At 39.3% G+C, this 17,551-nt stretch overlaps 1 protein-coding gene across 5 annotated transcripts in view; it reads right to left on the bottom strand.

Annotated features, from left to right (window-relative positions):
- RC3H1 (ring finger and CCCH-type domains 1) overlaps nt 1-17,551 on the bottom strand; it is a 93,496-nt gene that overhangs the window by 43,867 nt on the left and 32,078 nt on the right. For all 5 annotated transcript variants that reach the window (XM_060091232.1, XM_060091231.1, XM_060091236.1 and 2 more), the window contains exons 3-5: nt 11,247-11,367; nt 9,995-10,234; nt 9,370-9,545 (exon numbers count right to left, since the gene is read on the bottom strand). In XM_060091232.1, coding sequence (XP_059947215.1) covers nt 9,370-9,545; nt 9,995-10,234; nt 11,247-11,367 — 537 coding nt within the window. The remainder of the gene's footprint in view (nt 1-9,369; nt 9,546-9,994; nt 10,235-11,246; nt 11,368-17,551) is intronic.

Here is a 17,551-nt window from a genome sequence, read left to right as displayed (position 1 = left end):
ATGAAAAAGGAGAGATTACAACTGACACCGCAGAAATACAAAAGATCGTAAGAGACTACGACAAGCAGCTATATGCCAGTAACATGGATGACCTGGAAGAAATGGACAAATTCTTGGAAAAGTACAACTTTCCAAGATTAAACCAGGAGGAATTAGAAAATATAAACAGACCTGTCACAAGTAATGAAATTGAAACTGTAATTAAAAATTTTCCAACAAGCAAAAGTCCAGGACCAGATGGCTTCACAGGTGAATTCTATCAAACATTTAGAGAAGAGTTAACACTTATCCTTCCCAAACTCTTCCAAAAAATTGCAGAGGGAGGAACACTCCCAAACTCATTCTACAAGGCCACCATCACCCTGATACAAAAACAAGACAAAGATGTTACAAAAAAGGGAAACTACAGGCCAATATCACTGATGAACATAGATGCAAAAATCATCAGCAAAATACTAGCAAACAGAACCCAACAGCACATTAAAAGAACCATACACCATGATCAAGTGGGATTTATCCCAAGGATGTGAGGATTCTTCAATATACGCAAATCAATCAATGTGATACATCATGTTAACAAATTGAAGAATAAAAACCATATGACCAAATGTATCACACTAATCCAAGATGTTAATGAAAGGGAAAAAACCAAACAAACATATGATCATCTCAATAGATGCAGAAAAAGCTTTTGACACAATTCAACACTCATTTATGATAAAAACTCTCCAGAAAGTGGGCACAGAGGGAACCTACTTCAACATAATAAAGGCCACATACGACAAACCCACAGCAAACATCATTCTCAATGGTGAAAAACTGAAAGCATTTCCTCTAGGATCAGGAACAAGGATGTCCACTCTCACCACTATTATTCAACATAGTTTTGGAAGTCCTAGCCACGACAATCAGAGAAGGAAACGAAATAAAAGGAATACAAATTGGAAATGAAGAAGTAAAACTGTCACTGTTTGCAGATGACATGATACTATACATAGAGAATCCTAAAGATGCCACCAGAAAACTACTAGAGCTAATCAATGTATTTGGTAAAGTTGCAGGATACAAAATTACTGCACAGAAATCTCTTGCATTCCTATACACTAATGATGAAAAATCTGAATGTGAAATTAAGGAAACACTCCCATTTACCATTGCAACAAAAAGAATAAAATACCCAGGAATAAACCTACCTAAGGAGACAAAAGACCAGTATGCAGAAAATTATAAGACACTGATGAAAAAAATTAAAGATGATACAAACAGATGGAGAGATATACCATGTTCTTGGATTGGAAGAATCAATATTGTGAAAATGACTATACTACCCAAAGCAATCTACAGATTCAATGCAATCCCTATCAAATTACCAATGGCAATTTTTACAGAACTAGAACAAAAAATCTTAAAAATTTGTATGGAGACACAAAAGACCGTGAATAGCCAAAGCAGTCTTGAGGGAAAAAAATGGAGCTGGAGGAATCAGACTCCCTGACTTCAGACTATATTACAAAGCTACAGTAATCAAGACAATATGGTACTGGCAGAAAAACAGAAATATAGATCAATGGAACAGGATAGAAAGCCCAGAGATAAACCCACGCACACATGGTCAACTAATCTATGACAAAGGAGGCAAGGATATACAATGGAGAAAAGACAGCCCCTTCAATAAGTGGTGCTGGGAAAACTGGACAGCTACATGTAAAAGAATGAAATTAGAACACTCACTAACACCATACACAAAAATAAACTCAAAATGGATTAGAGACCTAAATGTACGACCAGACACTATAAAACTCTTAGAGGAAAACATAGGAAGAACACTCTTTGACATAAATCACAGCAAGATCTTTTTTGATCCACCTCCTAGAATAATGGAAATAAAAACAAAAATAAACAAATGGGGGCCTCCCTGGTGGCGCAGTGGTTGAGAGTCCGCCTGCCGATGCAGGGGATACGGGTTCGTGCCCCGGTCTGGGAGGATCCCATATGCCGCGGAGCGGCTGGGCCCGTGAGCCATGGCCGCTGGGCCTGCGCGTCCGGAGCCTGTGCTCCGCAACGGGAGAGGCCACAACGGTGAGAGGCCCGCATACCGCAAAAAAAAAAAATAAATAAATAAATAAATAAATAAACAAATGGGACCTAATGAAACTTCAAAGCTTTTGCACAGCAAAGGAAACCATAAACAAGACGAAAAGACAACCCTCAGAATGGGAGAAAATACTTGCAAATGAATCATCAAAGGATTAATCTCCAAAATATATAAACAGCTCGTGCAGCTCAATATTAAAAAAAAACAAACAACCCAATTGAAAAGTGGGCAGAAGACCTAAATAGACATTTCTCCAAAGAAGACATGCAGATGGCCAGGAAGCACATGAAAAGCTGCTCAACGTCACTAATTATTAAAAAAATGCAAATCAAAACTACAATGAGGAATCACCTCACACCAGTTAGAATGGGCATCATCAGAAAATCTACAAACAACAAATGCTGGAGAGGGTGTGGAGAAAAGGGACCCCTCTTGCACTGTTGGTGGGAATATAAATTGATACAGCCACTATGGAGAACAGCAATCCCACTACTGGGCATATACCCTGAGAAAACCATAATTCAAAAAGACATACACACCCGAATGTTCACTGCAGCACTATTTACAACAGCCAGGTCATGGAAGCAACCTAAATGCCCACTGACAGACGAATGGATAAAGAAGATGTGGTACATATATACAATGGAATATTACTCAGCCATAAAAAGGAACAAAATTGGATCATTTGTAGAGACATGGATGCATCCAGAGACTGTCATACAGAGTGAAGTAAGTCAGAAAGAGAAAAAAAAATATCGTATATTAACGCATATATGTAGAACCTAGAAAATGGTACAGATGAACCGGTTTGCAGAGCAGAAATTGAGACACAGAAGGAGACAAAAAACTTATGGACACCAAGGGGGAAAAGCAGCAAGGGGTGGTGGTGGTGGTGTGATGAATTGGACGATTGGAATTGACATGTATACACTGATGTGTATAAAATGGATGACTAATAAGAAAAAAATAAATTAATTAAAAGAAACAAAAATAACGGATTTTTGAATGAATAGAAGGATTATATATGGACTGATATGTGTAATACATGTGAAATACAAAAAATGTTAACTGGAGAATCTAGGTGGTGGGTATATGGGTGTTCTCCATATAATTATTTAAACTTTTATGTATGTTTTAATTTTTTTTTTTTTTTTTTTTTTTTTGCAGTACGTGGGCCTCTCACTGTTGTGGCCTCTCCCGTTGTGGAGCACAGGCTCTGGACGCGCAGGCTCCGCGGCCATGGCTCATGGGCCCAGCGGCTCCGTGGCAGGCGGAATCTTCCCAGACCGGGGCACGAACCCATGTCCCCTGCATCAGCAGGCGGACTCTCAACAACTGTGCCACCAGGGAAGCCCTAAAAATTTTATAAGATGTTGAGGAGAAGAGAGCATTTAGATGTTTCCTTCCTATAGACTTCGCATTTAAAAAAATTAATTCCAAAACACCTGTGTTGCTGCTATTGTGATGTAATCTTTTCTTCTGTATGTCTTCTAACGAGATGCAGCTTGCATAAACGTGAGTGCTATTGGTTTCTGTATTTTAACTTTTGTATCCAGCCACCTTATTGAATTTTTTTTTGCTTATAATAGTTTTTCATCTGATTAATGATCTCCCCAAGTAAGATTACCTTTCTCATTTCTTTCCGATCTATATAAGCTTTTTTTTTTCTCTTGTCTTAACTGCATTGGGCAGTACCTCCAAGATAATGTTAAATTATGGAACTCATAGAGGACATCTTTGCCTTGCTTTTTAGCTTTACTGTAAATTCTTCTCATACTTCCAATGCTGCCTTTTGAATATACGTCTGGAGTCTCCTGTGAATGATTTAGGAGACTCAAGTCTTAGTGACGAGACACCCGAACATTTCAATATGAACGTCCATTTCAAGTTGGCACCATCCAAGCCAGGTTCCAGGAATATGCCCACCCCACTCCTTAAAAAAAAAAAAAGGGAAAAAATGACTGGACCATCAGGTACAGCTCTGCAAACCAACACATATGGCATTTCGAGAATGGACTTTGGGGTCTGATAGACATGGGTTCAAATCTCAGCTCTGCCACTTCTGAGGTATGTGGTGTGAGGGCCACCTCCCCTGCCTGAACTTCAAGTGTCTTTGGGGAATCGAAGGGGATGCTGTGACTTTAGCATCTAGCACACTGAGGCTGTTCTCATTCACCAGCATGGGGGAGGGCAGGGACTGGTACCCTGCATTGCTAACACAAGAAAGTTTGTAAGCTGGTGGGATATCACATGTGCATAGCAAGTAGTCTGAAAAGACACCCATTAAGCTGAGAGCCGTGGTCACTTCTAAGGAGTGGCATAGAAGGGATATATTCCAGTAGGCTGAATATTTGTAAAGGGCAAGTTTTATATCTGTACCTTGAAATACATACAGATGTTTAAAGAAAACCAACCAAGAAACAAAAGTAAATAAAACGGGGCGGGGGGTATGTAAGATGCCAAGGTTGGCAGGAATCCTAGTATGTCTGAGTCCCCTTGACAAGGTCTCTTCCTCCAGTGATGAGAAGTGTTCTCCCTCTGAAGGAAGCCCTTGCTGACCCTACACGGAGCAGACCCTGGAGTCAAGATCACCCCACTCCTCCTCTACCCTACTCTCCCACCCTCTTACTTCTTTTTTTGCTTGAGTTAGTCCTGATTTAGTTATCCACACTCCTTTGAAGCCACTTGTCTCAGTAAAGACATGCCCACTTCCCAGACTCAATATGTGAATCTTAATTAATCTAAGCTAGGGGCTTTTAATGTAGTCCACAGACCACCCCTACCAAGGGTCCATGGATGGAATGCATGGGATTCACAATCTTGCATTGGGAAAAAAGAAAAAAAAACTGTCTTTCTTTTCATTAAACTCCAACTGAAATTTAACATTTCCTTCTATCATGAATGTAAGCAACAAACCACAGTATCATTAGCAGTAACTTGTGACTTTATGACCAATGGAAAACACAAATGTTTTCATATCACAAAACAGTTATTACAGGTATCTCAAAATATTGTTTACCTTCATCACTACTTAAAAATCATGGTTGTTATTAGATCTGCCACTAGATTTTGTTATTTAGTGCACTAATAAAGAAGCAAGTTTATTCCTGTATCACTTAAAAAATATATTTTTTGATATAGTTGGTTTCTTTTGTAATCCAGTCATTTTATTCTATGCAATTAAATAGAGTATTCTGGGAAGGGGTCCCTAGGTTTCACCAGACTGTCAAAGGGGCCCATGGCACAGAAAAGATGAATAAACCCTGGTCTAAGCCAATGCTGGCAATTCCATCATCCGAGTTGGAGACTACTTAGGAAGTGTCATGTGACCTAGTGTATCACATTCACAATGAGATGCAATGGGACATCTGTTGGAGGGAGAGTGGAGTCCCTCTTGGGAAAGGTTTCTTTTTTTTTTTTTTTTTTTGCGGTAAGCGGGCCTCTCACTGTTGTGGCCTCTCCCGTTGTGGAGCACAGGCTCCGGACGCGCAGGCTCAGCGGCCATGGCTCACTGGCCCAGCCTCTCCACGGCATGTGGGATCTTCCTGGACTGGGGCACGAACCCGTGTCTCCTGCATCGGCAGGCGGACTCTCAACCACTGCGTCACCAAGGAAGCCCAGGGAAAGGTTTCTTAAGAGGAGACACAAGGAAGTCAAACTTTCTTCCTCTGCTTCTTAGTGTCTGAGCATGCGAGCTGGGAATTTCTTCCACCATTGGGCAGCCATGTGAAGAGCAGCTGATCCACCTGAGATGCAGAAAAGACTGATGGGAGAGGCCTGGGTTTTTGAGGATGTGGATGATCTGGTGAATTAGCCAGATGGGAACCTCCCTACTTCTAGACTCCTGTTATCAATCAATAAATTCCTTAAGATTAAAAAAAAAAAAGATACATGTACCACAATGTTCATTGCAGCACTATTCACAATAGCCAGGACATGGAAGCAACCTAAGTGTCCATCGACAGATGAATGGATAAAAAAAATGTGGCACATATATACAATGGAATATTACTCAGCCATAAAAAGGAACAAAATTGAGTTGTTTGTATTGAGGTGGATGGACCTAGAATCTGTCATACAGTGTGAAGTTAAGTCAGAAAAAGAAAAACAAATACCGTATGCTAACACATATATATGGGATTTTAAAAAGTGGTACTGATGAACCTAGTGGTAGGGCAGGAATAAAGACACAGACATAGAGAACAGATTTGAGGGCACAGTGGGGGAAGAGGAAGCTGGGATGAAGTGAGAGAGTAGCAATGACATATATACACTACCAAATGTAAAATGGATGGCTAGTGGGAAGCTACTGCATAGCACAAGGAGATCAACTCGATGCTTTGTGATGACCTAGAGGGATGGGATAGGGAGGGTGGGAGGGAAGCTCAAAAGGGAGGGGATATGGGGATATATATATACAAACAGCTGATTAACTTTGTTGTACAGCAGGAACTAACACAACATTGTAAAGCATTTATACTCCAGTAAAGATGTGAAAAAAAAAAGAAAATACTCATACAAGTATTCTGAAAAACACCATGCTGCTTCTTCATATCTATGGATTATTACTCTTGGGCTTGCCTGGTATTGAGATAGCCAGTACTCAATAACTGAAAGAGCTTCAGATGCTGGTGTGATTCTAAAGATGACTAATTTGTACTTGGTTTAATTCTCCCTGCAGTTTTGTAGGTTAGGTCACCACCTGAAAGTGCAAATTCTAAGATGCTGTACGACAATGATGATGATATTTTTTAGCAATAAAAATAACTAACATTTATTGAGCACATAGTATGTGCCAGTGTGTTAAATTACCTTATTAACTGTTATAGTGACATATTAACTCATTTAATTCTTTAAACTTGTTGAGGTAGGTACTAGTGGTATCACCCCTAATAATTCACATTTTAAGTCAAGCTGGATTCAGGCCAAAGGCCTAATAAATCAAAGTAAAAGAATTAATTCTAGTCTAGGACCACCTATATCCTAACATATTTTACAACATTTTTTGCCTTGCTAATCTTTTATTCCCATAAGGATTCAAATTCCTCTATAGAAAATTCCCATTTTTTTTCCCTCCCATCAAAGAAACAATAGACTATCTTAGTCAGGACTTACAGGTCATACTGATATATTTTTACTTGTATTCTATTCTTATTATAAGAAGGTCTAACTTAAATTTGTTAGGTAAGTCCATAGAGAGACCAAACAGATAAAAAAATCAAGAACTATAGTCACAAAAACTAAATATATTTTGCCCCTATTCAAAGGCAAGTCAAAAGACCAAATGTATATGTATATGTATGAAACACCCTCTCAATATACATTAAATCTCATTAAAATGTAGTATATGCTTTCTATATGATGTACTGGTTCTGTGGACTTGGCTCTCAAGACTCTCTTTAACTAAAAACACTCAAAGATTTCCAAGAAATGCAATGTCTGAAGTCCTGGAACTGTACTGTACTAAATGCCTAGAATTATACTGAAGCTTGAAAGGCTTTTCCAATGGAAATAAAAGAGATGCTAAAAAGACCCAGCTAGAATACTGCTATACGGACACAAACAACTGCAAAGAAAGGAAAATGCTGATTTGAGTTCCATGAAGAAGATGAAATGGGTATTGGCAGACACTTAATAGAAACTCTGTGATAGTGAATACAGTTTAGGGTATGGACCTATTGTGATGAGAGAAGATGAATCTTTTCATGATTGAGAGTACAGTACAAACTGCCACCAAAAGAAGAAAGCAGGTGGACAATGAAATAAAGGGACATAATCATGACCCAAGTGAAAAATAATTGGATTTTTACATATTCCAATCTTTTTAAAATTACTATTAACGCTTTTAATTAGGATTGAGAAGGGTTCACTTGGGGTATTCTGGCGTTTTTGAGCCCCTTATTCTTCTTCACAGAGGAAGGCTGGATTTCTTTCCCTTTATTTCTTAAGCTTCCTATACTGTATCTATCTGGCGCTGTTTATGGAGAAGTAACACTGGAAGCAGACTGACATTCTGAAATGTATTCCGGATTACACTGTACAGTCAGGTTATTACAACCATTACAACAAATGTGAGTTATTCAGGGACAATCTGGACCAGTTGAGGTTCTGAGAGCTCCAGAGGGACGTAGGGAAAACAAGAGGGGTGGGTAGAGACGTGGAATCTACACCCCATTTTCAGTATATAATCTGAGTCTAGAAAGAAACAGAATAATATTGGCATTTAGCTAGAACTTAAAAAAATTTTTTTAAGTTAAATCTATATGCTCTGTTGATTTTGTGAACCATTTTATCCTTCTCAAAAAATGACGAGATTAGAATATAGCAGGATGGCTAATGTGGGAGTTTTTTAGTTTCAGTGTCAGATGAGGGAATGTGGTGACCTCCTTATAGCTTGTATGAATTAACAATGTTTTAGAGACATGCTTCCCTGGCCCATGAAGTACTTGTTATGTGTTGTGTCAAAAGCAAGAAGCCCTGACATTAAGAAGTTAAGAAAACAGGATGAACAATAAGTGATACATAGTGGGCACCAGTGTCTGAAGTAGTTCTGATTCAACTTGGCATACAAAGGACATGTCCAGCATTACTATATATACTAAAACCAAAATGGCAAATGGAGCTCCAGTACTGTATATGTGGAATTTTATCAGGAGCAAATAGCCAAATAAAATGTACTCCTGCTTCAATGACTCTCTCTCTTTAGACCAATTCTGTTTGCAGTCTTGGTGGAAAACTGCCATGGCTTTTTAGTCTCTTCAAATACAAAAATCTATAAGCCTTGATTTAATCTATGTTGCACAATATCTAACATACAAAATTCAATACAAGATTTAACTTTAACAGGACACCATCTCTTTTTTTTTTTTTTTTGCATTTATCAGTTTATTAAAGGATACGATAAAGGATACAGATGAACAGCCAAATGAAGACAAAAATAGGGCGAGGTGTGGGAGGGTCCCAAGCACAGGAGCTTCTGTCCCTGTGCTGCGGTGTGTTACTCTCCCCATACCTGAATGTGTTCACCCATGTAGAAGCTCTCCAAAATACCTACTACTGGGATTTTATGGAGACTTACTTACATAGGCATGATTAATTAGTAACTCCATTTCTAGCCCCTCTCCCTTCCCCATCTCTATTCTTTAAAAGAGAAAAGAAAAACTGCTAAAATTTTATGGAAAGATACAGGCAACTTTATAAAACTCAAAGTCTTACTACCTAAGTTTGGGGAAAGGACATTTCCTTTTAAGCTGAAAGTTACCATAGGTTCATACCTTGAAGCAGGAGGCTCTATAAAGGAGCTGGACAACGTGCCCAATGCTAGTTTTAGAGGCTTGAGGAAACCGTGGCTCCAACCTTTGCACCACAAAGAGAACCAATACTTTTCTTGACAAAGCAGAACCATCTTCTAAGGCCAGGAGAACCAGCTTTAGAGCTTCCTCCTGCATTGCTAGGAAAAGTTGAGCAAAACCAAAATTTATCATGTACAGAGATAAGATAAATCCATTTCTTAGAAGGGAAACATTTAATAATTTCTACAGGTACCCCTTCATTAATGGGCAACACAACAACAACCGATATTCAGTTATACTTTTGAACCATTTGGGGGCAATTTTTTATTACATTCTATATACTTTATTTTAAAAAGCAGATAAAAGATTAATACAGTTAGGGAAAACCTCTATGAAAATGAATAAACTTTTGGCATTAAAAGTTTTAAGTATCCTGAAAAACTGACATGGAATTACCCAAGCCATGACTGTGGGATACCAAGTGGGATATTACTTGATAACAACAGAATATTGCAAAGAACTAGCCTTTGTACATCACTTATAGTTCCTACACTATAAATACTTTTAGAATTACTAGTATAGTAAATATCAAACTTTAATTATATACCTGGTCCAAGGAACTGGCAACCTCTAGCTCTGACTGCTGCCCAAAGATTAGAAGAGAGTTGCTGAGGATTCTGGTGCTGGAGAATGAGCTCTGTAACTGTTCGTTCGCCTAAAGATCGAGCTGCCCTCATAGCACGAATCCTGCCTTCTTCTTCTACTAGTTGGCAGTGGACCAGAGTCACCAGCTTCCTCTGCATTGGGCGACTCAGAACACTCTGAGTAGTGCTATTCAGACCCACTCCTTTAAAACAGAAAATAAAGTTATTTCTAGGTTTCCAATGTAATTTTAGAGTCCAGAAAAACTTCCTCTGATGGGCTGATTGACTTATGGCTATGTGGAATAGTTCTGGGTTCTATCAGAATATTTAAAATAAACAATACAAATTACACAAGTGAAGCCTAGTTTGCATTTTAAAAGTATACAAAAGTTGTTATGGCATGCAAATGTAACACTCATACATTAAATATATCATTATTCATTTTAATCATGGAGAAATAAAGAAAAAAAGGCCAGTCAATATTAATAATTAAAAACCCAAATCTTGACGAAGTGAGAGAGGGGCATGGACTTAATATATACTACCAAATGTAAAATAGATGGCTAGTGGGAAGCAGCTACATAGCACAGGGAGATTAGCGCAGTGCTTTGTGACTATCTAGAGGGGTGGGATAGGGAGGGTGGGAGGGAGACGCAAGAGGGAAGAGATATGGGGATATATATATATGTGTATAGCTGATTCACTTTGTTATAAAGCAGAAACTAACACACAATTGTAAAGCAATTATACTCCAATAAAGATGTTAAAAAAAAAAAAAACCCAAATCTTAAGGTCCTAACAGGTCTGGTATATTTCCTAGTGGTTAAGCTCACCTTCCTAATGAAAACAAGCCATAATGGCAAGACAGTAATGGCAACTTCCAATTTTATTGTATCCCCAATAGCATACCACACAAAACTGGATAGAAGGCTGACAATTTAGAGTTGTCAAATGATAGAGAGCCCTTCTGAAACCACTAGTGTGCTTATACTTACTTTTGCAACTCATTCAAAAAATGTTTCCAATAAATAGTACATAAACTTTAAACTCACTACTTTATTTGATGTGGTTTATAATATTATTTAGCACCCCTGGGTTTGGCTTACAATAAATAAATGAATTTCGTTAACATTCACTTATAGCTCACAATTTTTATGGTAACAAAAGCATCTTTAATGAACACGTGCTCAGTATGGATAATTTCATCTGATTTACCTCTAGCACTGCTGAGTGGTTTCAGGTACAATGCTAATTCTTCTACACACTTCTTGGCTTCCTCATAATGCTTTGTATCTTCAACCCCACTACACAAAGTAATGGGCTGCTGTTCAGGAACCTAGAGGTAAAAAAGAAAAAAAGGTGTGTTTGAGTGATCACTAATTAATTATAATCAAATGTTTTATTGAGTATGTTTTATGCACTCCTAACACTGGTAACATCACAACTCCCATTAAATTTACTGAATTCTTTCAAAAGATCTTTTATATACATACACACAAAATCATTGCATTTAAAAATTTTTGTTTTGTTTCTGTAACAGCTTTATTGAGATATAACTTGCATATCACATAACTGACCCATTTAAGGTATATAATTCAATGACTTTAAGTATATTCTCAGTTATATAACCATCACAATTTTAGAACATTTTCATGGCCCCCCAAAAAAACCCCATAGTCACTCCTGCCATATTTCCTCCCAAACACCCTCCAGCCATAGGAAAAAACTAATCTATTTTCTGTCTCTACGGATTTGCCTATTTTGGACATTTCATATAAACAGAATTATATGATAACTTCCAAAGTAGCTGTACCATTTTGCATTCCCACCAGCAATAAATGAGAGTCTCTCTTGCTTCACATCCTCGCCAGTACTTCGTGCTGTCAATGTTTTGAATTTTAGCTATTCTAATTTATGTGTAGTGGTAGCTCACTGTTGCTGTTGTTTTCACAATTTTTAAAGATTATATTCTATTTATAGTTACTGTAAAATGTTGGCTATATTCCCCTTGTTGTACAAAATATCCTTGTAGCTTATTTATTTTACACATAGTTTTTACCTCTGATTGTTGTTTTAATTTGCAATTCTTTAATGACAAACAATGCTGAGCAAGCTTTTATTTGCTCATTTGCCACCTGCATATCTTCTTTGGTGAAGTGTCCAGATCTTTGCCCATTTAAAAACCATGTTCTTTTTATAATTGAGTTGTAAGGGTTCTTAGATACAAGTTTCTTACAGATATATGATTTACAATTATTTTGTCCCATTCTGTGGGTTGTTCTCTCACTCTCTTGACAGTGTCTTTTGAAGCACTAAGTTTTTTGTTTTGTTTTGGCTGTACCACGTGGCTTGTGGGATCTTAGTTCCCCAACCAGAAATTGAACCCAGGCCCTCAGCAATGAAAGCGCAGAGTCCTAACCAATGGACTGCCAGGGAATCCCTGAAGCACTAAGTTTTAAATTTTGATTTAGTTTGATTTATCTTTTGTTCCTTGTGCTTCTAGTGTCATAGGTAAAAAAATACTGCCTAGGGACTTCCCTGGTGGTGCAGTGGTTAAGACTCCATGCTCCCAATGTAGGGGTCCCGGGTTCGACCCCTGGCCAGGGAACTACATCCTACATGCATGCCACAACTAAGGAGCCCACATGCCACAACTAAGGAGCCTGTGTGCCGCAACAAGGAAGCCCTCGAGCTGCAACTAAGGAGCCCTCGAGCTGCAACTAAAGGAACCCGCTTGCCGCAACTAAGACCTGGCACAACCAAATAAATAAATAAAATAAACAAAAAAACCACTGCCTACTCCAAGGTCACAAAGATTTATGCAAATATTTTGTTTTAAGAGTTCTGCAGTTTTAGCTCTTACTTTTAGTCTTTGATCTATTTTGATTTAATTTTTGTATATGATGTGAGGTAAGGGTCCAAATTCATCCTTTTGCATTTGGATATCCAGTTTGCTCAGCACCATTAGTTGGAAAGACTGTCCTTTCCCCATTGAATGGTTTCGGCAATCTTGTAAAAAGTCATTTGACCATATATATGGGTTTATTTCTGGACTCTCTATTCCATTGATCTAAATGCCAATCTTTATGCCAGCACCACACTGTCTTGATCACTAGAGTTTTGCAGTTTCAAAATCAGGAAGTGTGACTCCTTCAAATTTGTTCTTCTTTTAAGACTGTTTTGGCTATTTAGGGTCCCTTGTGAGTCCATATAAATTTTAGGATGGGTTTTTCTATTTCTTCAAAAACATCATTGGGATTTTGAAAAAGCTTGCATTGAATCTGTTGATTGCTTTGGGTAGTACTGTCATCTTAGCAATATTAAGTCTGTGAACAGGTGATGTCTTTCCATTTATTTATGTCTTCTTTAATTTCTTTAAGCAATGTTTTATTTACAATGTACAAGTCTTTCACCTCCTTCGCTAAATTTATTCCTAAGTATTTCATTCTTTTTGATGCTACTGTAAGTGAAATTATTTTGTTAATTTCCTTTTGGATTGTTCATTGTTAGTGTACAGAAATGAAACCGATTTTTGCATGTTAACTTTGTATCCTGCAACTCTGCTTAATTCATTTATTACTTCTAACTGTTTTTTAATGGAAATCTGTGGGGTTAAAATAATGGCTATTATGGATTAAAATGTCCTATCCTCAATTTCATAAACATTAGTTGTTACAGTTAAGACATGACAAGGTCTTACTCATTTTGTAGAAAAAGAATTAGTTCATCCTTAGACAACTTTATGAAAAAAAGTAAGTCTTGGTTATTTGTTATTAAAATATTATATTACTAAAATTGTTATCCCCAATAAGTCTATTTTTAAAACGTTTCCAAAATGTCATAATGGAATTTTCAAAACAAAAAGAGAAATGATTATGAAATGAAAAATTAAGTAAGGAAGAGAAGAAAAACAATCAAATGCAATTTCCCTCTGTCAAATATTAATATTTTGTAGTGTTGGCGACATCATCAAGATAGATTTGTAAATAAAGTAAGTTTTCCTTTTTTTTTGGCTGCACCAGGTGGCATGCAGGATCCTAGTTCCCCAACCAGGGACTGAACTACTCCCCCCGCAGTAGAAGCACGGAGTCCCAACCACGGGACCACCAGGGAAGTCCCAGCAAGTTTTCCTTTTGAATAAGCTGTTCTAAAACTGCTCTCTTTATCTCCTACATACATAATACCAACCTTCCCTACTTTTTATCAACTTATAGGAAGACTGATCTAGCAAATATTAGTGGTACTAATATTAATATAAATATTAATGTCCAAAGTTCCTGTATATTTATTTGGAAAATGATTTATGGTAAACATATGATACTTTAGACTCACACTATGCAAATTAACAGTGAGAGGTTGTTTAAGTGAATCATACCTAACTTTGAAAAGCCTGCTTCCTTCCCTTGGCTTTGTGAAACCTTCTGAAGATACTATTGATCTCTACCTTGAGAATACTGACACAAAACTTTCAGAGTATTACCTTCACAATTACTAGAGTAACTTTTATATTTAGGTACCTAGGGGTATTTGCTCCTACTCTAGACAAATGGTTCCTAAAGGCTGTGTTCTATAGTTTTCATCACTTTCTCGATCTTTCATTTCAGTTAGTGTCTACTAAGTAAAATAGTCTGAAGCAGCTTCACTTTTCCTACTAAGTAAAATGCAATTATTTTGTGAATAATATTTTCTTCAATATTAAGAAGTTCTTGTGACTTACCTCTTAGGTTTCTCTAATGATCTGATAGCTAAGGCTGTTGAGAAAGTCTGCCCACCAGACTGAATGAATGTTACTGTACAGTGACTGAGAAACACTGCACCACCATAACAAATCCCCTCACGTACTGAAATAAAGGATCAGCTCAGTATGAACAAAATGTTATCTATTTAAATAGAAGACAGGAGGAGCTTCAAGATGGTGGAAGAGTAAGACGTGGAGATCACCTTCCTCCCCACAAATACATCAGAAATAGCATCTACATGTGGAACAACTCCTACAGAATACCTACTGAACAATGGCAGAAGAACTCAGACCTCTCAAAAGGCAATAAACTCCCCACGTACCTGGGTAGGGCAAAAGAAAAAAGAAAAAACAGAGACAAAAGAATAGGGACGGGACCTGCACCAGTGGGAGGGAGCCGTGAAGGAGGAAAGGTTTCTACACACTAGGAAGGCCCTTCGCGGGCAGAGACTGCGGGAGGCAGAGGGGGGAGCTTCGGAGCCGCGGAGGAGAGCGCAGCAACAGGGATGCGGAGGGCAAAGCGGAGAGATCCCAGCACAGAGAATCAGTGCCAACCAGCACTCACCAGCACTCACCAGCCCAAGAGGCTTGTCTGCTCACCCGCCGGGATGGGCAGGGGCTGGGGGCTGAGGCTCCGGCTTTGGAAGGCGGATCCCAGGGAGAGGACTGGGGTTGGCTGCGTGAACACAGCCTGAAGGGGACTAGGGCACCACAGCTAGCCGAGAGTGTGTCTGGGAAAAGGTCTGGAGCTGCTGAAGAGGCAAGAGACGTCTTCTTGACTATTTGTTTCCTGGTGTGCCAGGAGAGGGGATTAAGAGTGCTGCCTAAACGAGCTCCAGAGATGGGCGCAAGCCACGGCTATCAGCGTGGACCCCAGAGATGGGAATGAGACGCTAAGGCTGCTACTGCAGCCACCAAGAAGCCTGTGTGCAAGCACAGGTCAATATCCACACCTCCCCTCCCTGGAGCCTGTGCAGCCGGCCACTGCCAGGGACAACTTCCCCCGGAGAATACATGGTGCGCCTCAGGCTAGTGCAACATCACGCCAGCCTCTGTCACCGAAGGCTCACCCAGCATTCCGTAATCCTGCCCCTGCAGTGAGCCAGAGCCCCCTAATCAGCTGCTACTTTAACCCCGTCCTGTCTGGGCGGGGATCAGATGCCCTCAGGCGACCTACACGCAGAGGTGGAGCCACATCCAAAGCTGAATCCCAGGAGCTGTGAGAACAAAGAAGAGAAAGGGAAACCTCTCCCAGCATTCTCAGGAGCAGTGGATTAAATCTCCACAATCAACTTGATGTACCCTGCATCTGTGGAATACCTGAATGAACAACAAATCATACCAACGTGAGGCGGTGGACTTTGGGAGCAACGATATATGTATATTTTTCCCTTTTTCTCTTTTTGTGAATGTGTATGTGTATGCTTCTGTGTGTGATTCTGTCTGTATAACTTTGCTTTTACCATTTGTCCTAGGGTTCCGTCTCTCCATTTTTTTTTTTTTTTTAAAGTATAGCTTTTAGTGATTGTTATCATTGGTGGATTTGTTTTTGGTTTGGTTGCTCTCTTTCTTTTTTTTTTTTTTTTTTGCGGTATGCGGGCCTCTCACTGTTGTGGCCTCCCCCGTTGCGGAGCACAGGCTCCGGACGCGCAGGCTCCGGGCGCGCAGGCTCAGCGGCCATGGCTCACGGGCCCAGCCGCTCCGCGGCGTATGGGATCCTCCCAGACCGGGGCACGAACCCGTATCCCCTGCATCGGCAGGCGGACTCTCAACCACTTGCGCCACCAGGGAGGCCCTCTTTCTTTTTTTTTTTATTACTTTAAAATATTTTTTTATTTTTTATAATTATTTTCTATTTTCTATTTTAATAACTTTATTTTCCTCCATCCCTCCCTTTCTTTCTCCCTTTTATTCTGAGTCGTGTGGATGACAGGGTCTTGGTGCTCCGGCCAGGCATCAGGCCTGTACCTCTGAGGTGGGAGAGCTGAGTTCAGGACATTGGTCCACCAGAGACCTCCCAGCTCCACGTAATATCAAATGGCGAAAATCTCCCAGAGATCTCCAACTCAATGCCAAGACTCAGCTCCACTCAATGACCAGCAAGCTACAGTGCTGAACACCCTATGTCAAAAACTAGCAAGACAGGAATACAACCCCACCTATCAGCAAAGAGGCTGCCTAAAATCATAATAAGGTCATAGACACCCCAAAACACACCACCAGACGCAGACCTGACCACCAGAAAGACAAGATCCAGCCTCATCCACAAGAACACAGGCACTAGACCCCTCCACCAGGAAGCCTACACAACCCACTGAACGAATCATAGCCACTGGGGGCAGACACCAAAAACAACAGGAACTATGAACCTGGGGCCTGTGAAAAGGAGACCCCAAACACAGTAAGTGAAGCAATAGGAGAAGACAGAGAAACACACAGCAGATGAAGGAGCAAGGTAAAAACCGACCAGACCAAACAAATAAGAGGAAATAGGCAGTCTACCTGAAAAAGAATTCAGAGTAATGATAGTAAAGATGATCCAAAATCTTGGAAATAGAATGGAGAAAATACACGAAACGTTTAACAAGAACCTAGAAGAACTAAGGAGCAAATAAACAATGATGAACAACACAATAAATGAAATTAAAAATTCTCTAGAAGGAATCAATAGAATAACTGAGGCAGAAGAATAGATAACTGACCTGGAAGAGAAAATAGTAGAAATAACTACTGCAGAGCAGAATAAAGAAAAAAGAATGAAAATGATTGAGGACAGTCTCAG

This window comes from Mesoplodon densirostris, chromosome 2, assembly GCF_025265405.1.
Source record: "Mesoplodon densirostris isolate mMesDen1 chromosome 2, mMesDen1 primary haplotype, whole genome shotgun sequence".
Lineage (NCBI taxonomy): Eukaryota > Metazoa > Chordata > Mammalia > Artiodactyla > Ziphiidae > Mesoplodon > Mesoplodon densirostris.
This window is presented reverse-complemented; position numbering and strand designations above follow the sequence as displayed.